Source organism: Propithecus coquereli, unplaced genomic scaffold, assembly GCF_000956105.1.
Source record: "Propithecus coquereli isolate 6110/MARCELLA unplaced genomic scaffold, Pcoq_1.0 Scaffold15, whole genome shotgun sequence".
In the NCBI taxonomy this organism is placed as follows: domain Eukaryota; kingdom Metazoa; phylum Chordata; class Mammalia; order Primates; family Indriidae; genus Propithecus; species Propithecus coquereli.
This window is the reverse complement of record NW_012139413.1, coordinates 3,943,508-3,953,201: the sequence shown is the minus strand read 5'-3', so window position 1 is coordinate 3,953,201 and position 9,694 is coordinate 3,943,508. Positions and strand designations below refer to the sequence as shown.

The following is a 9,694-nucleotide window of genomic DNA, read 5'->3' as shown; positions in this document are numbered from 1 at the left end:
CTGTTGTTATTTTGAATTAATTTTTTATTCCAAAATTAAACTCTCAAATGACTTAATGCAGAATGGTAAAATTTATGGGAGATTTATGATGTAATCCCACTATGTGCCTTAATGCAACAGATACTTTCTTTTAAAAACAGTGGAATTTTCTTTAAACAAAAAAGATAACTTTAATACTCATCAGTAGGTCTCTGAAAAACCAGTATAACTAAATTTTGACAAGATTGTTTGGAAACTAGTTTTAATTTCTTTTTCATTGTTAAACTTAGATGTAATAATTGATTCTTATAGTCTACAATAGAAGATATTGAGTGTTTTTTTTTTAGGTGGCAAATATAAAATGGTTAATTGTAACCAGCCTGGTAACAAGTTGACCCATGCATTAAATGGCAACATAAGTAGAATACATAGATGGAAAATGAGGATCAGACACATTCTTCTGCAGACATCAAAAGAGGATTGATATACTCAAAACCTTCAAATTCAGACTGATCAATCTTCCTCACAATGTCACTGTTGAAAGAAAAATAAGTTTATTTTCATCATAATCAAGATTTCCTCAACCTTTAATTTAAATGGTAAAATAAGATTAAACAGCAAAAAATGAGGCTAATTATATACATTGTGAAAAAAATCTAAAAGTTCTTATATTAATTCCACAAATTTTCTCGAAGAATCAAGAATAGGGAGTATTGAAAATCAAAAAAGACTAATAATCCCACAAGCAAGTTTAGAGCCAAAAAGCGTAGTTTAAAACTGAAGACTGGGAATAAAAAAGGCACAAATTGTCCCAAATCCAGTTCATCTTAACTTTTGACCTGAATAACATTCTTAATTATAAGTGAACATCCAGGTCTGAATTAGCATTCGATTTAGTAGTCACCTCAACAGCCAGATGGAAGATGGTGAAGAGAAGGCCCAGAAGTTAGCCAAAAGGAAAAGGCAATAGGAACAAGTACACTGAGAGACCTGGAATAAGGAGAGAACACCACAGGGAGATAACAGGTCACAGAGAGTGGAGAGGCTGGCATTCCATTATACTGGGCTTCTAGTTTAATACATGGTAAGAGTGAGCAGTACTATCAAATATTATAATACATAAACGTATACGCCGTACTGTGGAGCACAAAGAGACAGAGTATTATAGTCCCTTCCTTCAAGGAGGGGAGGTAACTCATTACACTGGAAAGCTACAAGAGAAAACAATACCTGCTAAATTTTATACATGATAAGCTAAGTCCTTTTCTAACCACAGTTCTAAAGAAAGGCGTGATTCCTAGTTGGAGAAATCAAGGAAGGAGTCGGCACTCATTCTACAAACACTTAATGAATGGAATTATGAAAGACTGTGGTAGGTCTGGGGAAATGCGTGTAATCTGTTAGGGGTGGAGCACAGGAACAGAAAGGTGTTAAATGGCAGACGATGCTGGAAGGAAGATGATGGCTAGATCGAAGAAGCTTCACCTTGATTCATCAAAGATCTGGCTGCATTTGAGGTGGCGCTGAAAGATGGGAAGATTTCAATAGGTAAAAATGAAGGAATGAGCAGGCAGAGGCAGAAAGATAATGACACTCACTGTCAGGGAATGGTGAACAGCCGAGCCTGATCAGAACACTGTTTGTGTTACAGTGAGAGAGACATGGTTAGAAAGTCCAGCTGAAGCTGATGGGGGAGGCCTCAAATGCTAGCCAAGAGGATAGATGTTATCTGACAGGCAATGCAGGAGTAACTGAGGGTTTCTGATTAAAGGGGATAAAGAATTGGAGTGGTACTTCATGACGTGTACAGAATAGGCTGCAAAGGAGGGAAGGAGATGAATCAGGAGGCTGATACAATACTCTAGGTATGATGTGAATGAGATCTGAACTAGGGTTATGGCAATGGGAAGAGAAAAGAAGGATTTGATGCAAATGATGAAGTAAAGAAAAATTTAGACAAAGACTTGGCAACTGCAGGTATTTACAATCACTGGCATTTTGAATCTGAATGACAGGAATACGTGGTGGTACAATGAGCAGACACAGGTAAACAAAAACAAGGAAATGATTGAGAACAACAGAAAAAGAGACCATAAATGGTCACTACTTTTAGACTTCATACACTTGAGGTGCTTGTCTGACAAACTGGGGGAGGTGTTAAACACATAGCAATGAAGCTCAGGAGAGATATCAGGGCAGGGGCTAAGTGCTTCAGAAACCATCACTCATTTATTCTCCACAGCAACCTTATGAGGTAGGCAATATGAGAAGGAATAGGCTCAGAGAAGTTATGCAATTCATTACAAGGTTACCCAGTTGGTAAGAGGTAGCATCGGGATTCAAACTCTAATCTTTTGATTAAATCCAGTGTTCTTTCTAATACATGATGCTGTCAGAAATAACGATTTGGTACACATCTTTCTTCTCTAGTAGCAGTGTGCTTTTTTGGGAGATTGGACTGTCTTGATTGTTTTGAAATGTCTAGTCTAGAAGGCACTCAGCATAGTGCCTTCTGCTCAATAACTATGTGCCAATTTAGTTGAGAGTCATTTAAATAGCTAGTATCCATGCTACAGGGCTGAATGAACTCTTCGAGGTACAAACTGTAAATAGCAAAAAGAAGGCTGTCATGAACAGAACCATGAACTATCCTGGTCTCAAGGGGACAGGGAAAACAAATGACAGATAAGTGGTCATAGAGATGAAGCAGAACCAGGATAGGCTACCTAAGGCAAGGTCATCAGTGCCAAAAGCTTTACAGACATTAGGGAAGATGAGGACTGACCAAAAAATGCTTTATAATTTAGAAATTAAGAAATCAATTCAACCTTCAAAAGCTGAAAAAGCAGGTTAAATTGTGAGGGGTTAAAGAATTGGCAGTAAAAAACCATGAGACAATCAATGCTGACTATTCTGAAAGAGTCTGATAAAGATATTGCTTATTTGCTTTTTTTTTTTATCATGAGCATCTATTAACTTTTTTTAAGTTTGAAGATGAAATGAAAATAAGAAAAAAAATGTGGTGGTTTAAAAAGGGGCTAAGAGAGGGGAAAAGTCAGGATATCTGAGCATGTTTGTAGACAAAAGGAAAGAAGCTGGAAAAATATTAATAAATCAAAGAAGGTAAAGTAATGAGAGAAATGACAAAATGAAATCCAGGAGGAAACTAAGGAAACAGGTCTAGGAAAATAGGAGGGGCACCCCTTTTAAAGAGGAGAGGCTTCCAAGAGTAGGAATAAGAAAAGGTTGAGAAGAGTTAGAAAGCAATCCTGAGATGCAAGGTGTTCTGCTGATAGCTATAAAGCAACCTCATACAAAAGAGGTCTCAATCCTTGCAGTTGGATTAAGGTAAGGTTAATTCATTAAGAGTGATAGAGACAGGGGTAGGATTGAAGGCTTCTAAAATTTAGATACCATTTGAAACAGATGCTGTTGAGGAATGTGATAAGAAAGAATTAAGATATAAGCAAAATGACTGCCAAACAATAAGGGCCTCCTTGACATGAGAGAGAATGACTCTGTAATGATAGATTAATGATCAAAATATCTCCAAATTATTTATCTTTAAAAGATGCAGTATAAGCACAAAAAATATTTGAGATCACTGCTGGCTGGATTTGCTAATTTGATGTAGTCTATTTAAAAAAGTAATTCGACAATACATATCAAGATCCTTAAAATTTTCATACCCTCTGACCTAATTCCCTTTCTAGGAATCTATCTTAAGGTAATACTCAGGAACTCGGACAAAGATGGTCATCATCAAAGTGGGAAACAGAGCAGCACAGTGGAAAGAGCACAGGCCTTAGTCAGTCAGATTTGGGTTTGAATCCTGACTCTGCCACCTGATAGCTGTGTAACTTTGCTTAACCTCTCTGAGTCTCGGTTTCCTCATCTGTAAAATGAAGATGACAATAACTAGTTTACAAGGTTGTTGTGAGAATTAGATAATGCACATAAAGCAAAGTAGAAAATAATGGCAGTTATTGTTAAAACTTTTAATAGTATAATGGTTTCAAACAGCCAGTAACTGAATGGTTACATAAATTATAGTATAATCTGAAAATGAAACATTTTATAGAGACTAAAAATGGAGTTTTCAAACAAATTTAAAAATATTTCAGTGTATAGAACTACTTACTCGTCATCTGGAGTGAGCTGGACAGGTTCATTCGTAAACTGAGAATCAAAGTTGTCTAAACCAAATTCCCCAGAAATATTTGGTTTAAAGGGAGGTACCACCTGCTTCTGTTCCATCTAAAAAGACATATTCAGATAACAGCTCAAGCCCGTATTCTTAGAAAAATTCTACCTCTACATTTCTCCTCTGCCCTCAGATGTTTCTCTGTCTTATTAAAGTGAGTTCCTAGGAATGGTCCTACAATATTAACAATGATGAACATAATTTATAAATCCGAATATTGATATGGGCCTCAATAATATTGCAATCTGCTCTATAGCATCGATATTCTATTACTTTGTTTTTTACAAAGCACTCTAGAGAGTAGTTTTAAGTTATTTAAGCTGTGATATGCTAGTTTTTTAAGACAATAAAATTTGGCCCAAGAAAGTAAATGGAAGCCTAATACAGAAAGCAATCAAAATTTACATACCATGTCCCAATCAACGTTTCGGAAGAATGGGTGTCCCTGAATGTCAGCAAATCCTGTTTGAGGATGACAACCCAGTCGTTCCTTTGGGTCCTATAGTGAAAGAAATGTTTCAAGAATTGGGTGACTGTCATGCTTTAAAATAAACCAGCTTTGTAACCAGTGTCTTGTACCTATTACATGATACCTTTATTTCTGAAGTTGTAATGTTCTACCTTTTATTTCTGTTCTACCTTTTATTTCTAGACCAAACTGAGTTATTAGAAGCTTGTGACAGGTAAGATTTCCTCATGGCTCTTTCTCCACCTATCATGTAATTAAAATGGGCAGCTCGGGCAAGGTGGCTCACGCCTGTAATCCTGGCACTCTGGGAGGCTGAGGCGGGAGGACTGCTTGAGGTCGGGAGTTCAAGACCAGCCTGAGCAAGAGCGAGACCCTGTCTCTACTAAAAACAGAAAGAAATTAGCTGGACAACTAAAAATATATGGAAAAAATTAGCCGGGCATGGTGGCGCATGCCTGTAGTCCCAGCTACTCGAGAGGCTGAGGCAGAAGGATGGCTTGAGCCCAGCAGTTTGAGGTTGCTGTGAGCTACGCTGATGCCACAGCACTCTAGCCCAGGCAACAGAGTGAGACTCTGTCTCAAAATAAATAAATAAATAAATAAATAAAATGGGCAATCATCACCACTCCCTGCTACAGAAAAATGAGATGAAAAAGAGAGAACAGCAGAATCACTTGAGCAGCACCCAGCTATTTCTTTGGCATGGGCTAGAGTGATAGTCAAAACATGTAAAGCTGTAAACTTCACCACAAGTTTGTTCTTAGCTGAATTTATTAATAAAAGCCCTATTCCCTAATTATAGCAACAAACCGCAATCTGTGTAAGACAATGATACAACAGTTATCTGAATCACTGGACTGAGAAGGAGCTTGCAATTTATAAAAAAAAGTCTTGGCTTAGTCATTACTACAAATGAGAACATGTTCCCATTTTTCTTTCTTATAAAAGGCATTTTATTTTGCATATTAACACCTCTTGCCTTCATTTTTCACTATGTGAATGATTAGATTTCAAGCTTAAATCTTTCCTCACATATTCATTTAAAACAAGCTTCAATTTCTTATTTTATTGTGATTCATCATTACCTTACCTATTTATCTTAGAAAGTAAATGCACACCAACCTTTCCATCCTGTCATTTATTTAAAGTAGAATTAACGATTACAACAATCACAGCTTAGATCCTAAAACTCTTCTAAGCCTACCAACTGCAACAAACAATTGAATAATGTTCAGATTTTTAAGAGCCAAAGATAGCATTTCATCTCTTCTGAATTTTATCTAATTCCAGCTTTTTGTTGACATGAGAAACTTGTAGGAAACACTACTGCCCAAGTGCTCGAAAACTACATGGTATAAATAGATTCTATGGAAAACGACACAGAGAAAATTGAAAAATAGAGTTGAAAGTACAATTGTGGCTAACCCCAAAGATTCAATTTCCCCTAATGGAGAAGATGATATATATCGTTTACATTAAAAACATTGTATGTAATATAAAGGTGGTGAGTAAATTATATTGGCAAAAGGGAAAGAACAACTCATCTCCTGATTTAATGCTGTAATTTTTTTTTTTTTAGATTTATAAAAATTGCTTTTTCTTTTATCATTTCATCTACATAATTACATTTCTCTAGCACTTCGGCACTTTTTCATTGTAACTTACAATAGCATTCTCTCTTTTTTTAATTTCAGAATATTACAGGGGTACAAACATTTTGGTTACATGAATTGTTTTTGTACAGTTTGAGTCAAAATTATAAGTGTGTCCATCATCCACACAGTGTGCACTGTACCCATTAGGTGTGAATTTATCCCTGTCCTCCCACCCCTCCCACCTGCTTATTTCCATTGAATTTTAATACCATATGTGCATAAGTGTTGATCTATAAGTTTCAATTTAGTAGTGAGTACGTATGGTTTTTGCTCTTCCATTCTTGTGATATTTTACTTAAAAGGATGGTCTCCAGCTCCATCCAGGTTGCTACAAAAGGTATTAATTCACCATTTTTTTTATGACTGAGTAAGACTCCACAGTATATATATACCACATTTTATTGATCCACTCATGGATCAGCAGAATCGACATTGTTAAAATGTTTATACTATACTACCCAAAGTGATTTACAGATTCAACGCAATCCCCATTAAAGTACCAATGTCATTTTTTGCAGGTCTAGAAAAAATAATTCTACACTTTGTATGGAACCAGAAATGACCCCAATCTAAGCAACTTCAAGCAAAAAAGAACAAATTGGGAGGCATCACTTTACCAGACTTTAAGCTATACTACAAGGCTATAGTAACCAAAACAGCATGGTACTGGCACAAAATATAAAACCGTCATCATATTACCAACTGATCTTTGACGAAAAGCAGACAAAAACATACACTGTGGAAAAGAATCCCTATTCAATAAATGGTGCTGGGAAAATTGGATAGCAACATGTAGAAGACTGAAACAGGATCTGCACCTCTCACCACTCACAAAAATTAATTCATGATGGATAACAGACTAAGGCATGAAACTATAAGAATTCTACAAGAAGAGATCGGAAAAATTCTTATAGACATTGGCCTAGGTGAAGAATTTATGAAGAAGACCCCAAAGGCAATCACAGCAACAACAAAAATAAATAAATGGGACCTGATTAAATTAAAAAGCTTCTGCACAGCCAAGGAAACAATCAATAGAGCGAATAGACAACTTACAGATGGGAGAAAATTTTTGCATGCTATACATCCAATAATCAAATCTATAAAGAACTCAAGCAAATCAGCAAGAAAACATCAAACAACCCCATTAAAAAGTGGGCGAAAGACATAAACAGAAGCTTTTCAAAAGAAAATAGACTAACGGCCAATAAGCATATGAATCAGTGCTCAACACCTCTAATCATCAGGGAAATGCAAATGAAAACCACAATGAGGTATCACCTAACTCCAGTGAGAATGGCTTTTATCAAAAAGTCCCAAAATAACACATGCTGGCGCAGATACAGAGAGAAAGGAACATTTATACACTGTTGGTGGGACTGCAAACTAGTACAACCTCTATGGAAAGTAGTATGGCGATACCTCAAAGAACTAAAAGTAGACCTACCTTTTGATCCAGCAATCCCACTACTGGGTATTTACCCGCAGGGAAAAAAGATATCCTAAAAAAAGACACTCGCACTTGAATGTTTATAGCAGCACAATTCACAACTGCAAAGATGCGGAAAGAACCCAAGTACCCATCAATACGTGAGTTCTAGAACTCATGTTTAGAACATTAGTTTAGAACTTTAGAAAAATTCAAGATCAAATTGATAAAGTGACATACTGTGCCGTTTTACTTTGCCTGAATCTCTACTTGCCAGTTTGATTTATATAGAGACAAATCACAAAAGATTTTTAGACACGATTTATACCTTGTTGAGAAAACTCTTCAGGACACTTGCAGCTTTTACAGACAGAGAACGTGGTATGCGAATTTGTTTTTCCAAAATAACTAGAAAGATAAAAATTATGACATTACATTTAACTTTTATATGGCTTTAATATTTAAAATTTTATAATGATATATTTAAGGCATTAGAGCAGAAAAAAAATTAGATTTATATATACAACAGAACCATCTCATGTTCTTGCCCAATTCCCTTCCTTTCCCTCCTTTTCAGAGATAGCCTCTAATCTGAACATTGCATTTATCATTCACACGCATCTTTTATTCTCTGACTACCTTATTGTGCTTGTTTCCTCATCTGCCAAATAGGAATAAAAATAATACCTGCTTCATGATTGTTATAAGGTTTAAAGGATTATTATTTATAAAATGCTTGGCATACATAATATCAATGTTATTGAAAATTGCCAAATTATTCTCTAAAGCTGTTGTGTCAATTTTCATTCCTAGCAGCAATCTATGAGAGTTTATTGCTCCACATCCTTACCAGTCCTGGTATTATCACTTTTTTTGTTATTTGTATTGGTATGAAATTTTTGTCAAATGAATCGACATGAAACAATAGCTCATTAATGTTTTAATGTGCATTCCCCTAATTACTAGTGAGACTGAATATCTTTTCACATATTCCATGGCCATTTGGGTTTCTTATTATATGAAATGGCTATTCATATTCTGTGATGGCTTTAATTATTAAATGTAGAATTTTACGGCAGTTTTCATACTTGTTTGGATTATGTGCTAGAAGTCCCAGTGCTTGTCTGCTTGTTTCTGTCAATTTTTTGTATTCCCCAACATGGGTCCTTTTTTTCCTATCCTTTGATCCCTCTTGTATTCTTGGCATTCTACTTTTCACCCACACTGTCTTGAACTTATGCACTCAGCATCAGGTCCATGTGTAAAGACTATCCTCTCTAGCCACAGGATTCGTCCTCCAATTTCTGTGATATTACTATATAATCTAAAGGAACCTCTTTGTTATGACTTTGAGTATGAGAAGGTAACTGCAAACAGCACTGAAGACTAGAGAGGAGAAAGGATGCATCCAAAAAAAAAAAAGCAAGGCTGGGTATAGTGGCTCACGCCTGTAATCCCAGACTTTGGGAGGCCAAGGCAGGAAAATCCCTTGAGCCCAGAAGTTCAAGACCAGCCTGGGCAACAGTGAGACCCCCAACTCGACAAAAAATAAGAAAATCAGCAAGGTGTGGTAGTGTACACCTGTAGTTCTAGCTACTTGGGAGGCTGAGGCAGGAGGATCACTTGAGCCCAGGAGCTCAAGTCTGTGGTGTATGATCCTGGCATTGCACTCCAGCCTAGGTGACAAAGCAAGACTCTATCTCAAAAAAAAAAAAAACAACAAAACCGCATACATTATGTCAAGAGTACATTATCCAGATTATTCTCATTTTTCTTACTCAAAGTAATACCTTGAATCACCCTCATTTGTACTCTGAAATAGGTTATTCACAGAGAATCTCTATAAAATATTGCAAATTACCTTGGAAGAGATAATCTTCTGTGTTCTGATCAGGGTTATCAGAGCTCCCAACAATATCAAATGGAGACCTCCCTGCCATCATCTCAAACATCAGTAC

At 36.2% G+C, this 9,694-nt stretch overlaps 1 protein-coding gene across 1 annotated transcript in view; it reads right to left on the bottom strand.

Annotated features, from left to right (window-relative positions):
- Positions 1-350: 350 nt before the first annotated feature.
- Positions 351-9,694, bottom strand: part of PRKCI (protein kinase C, iota) — a 94,389-nt gene continuing 85,045 nt past the window's right edge. Inside the window, exons 13-17 of the mRNA XM_012640166.1 lie at positions 9,598-9,694; positions 8,065-8,144; positions 4,593-4,682; positions 4,121-4,236; positions 351-513 (exon numbers count right to left, since the gene is read on the bottom strand). Of these exons, the coding sequence (XP_012495620.1) occupies positions 426-513; positions 4,121-4,236; positions 4,593-4,682; positions 8,065-8,144; positions 9,598-9,694 (471 nt within the window). The 3' untranslated portion in view covers positions 351-425. The remainder of the gene's footprint in view (positions 514-4,120; positions 4,237-4,592; positions 4,683-8,064; positions 8,145-9,597) is intronic.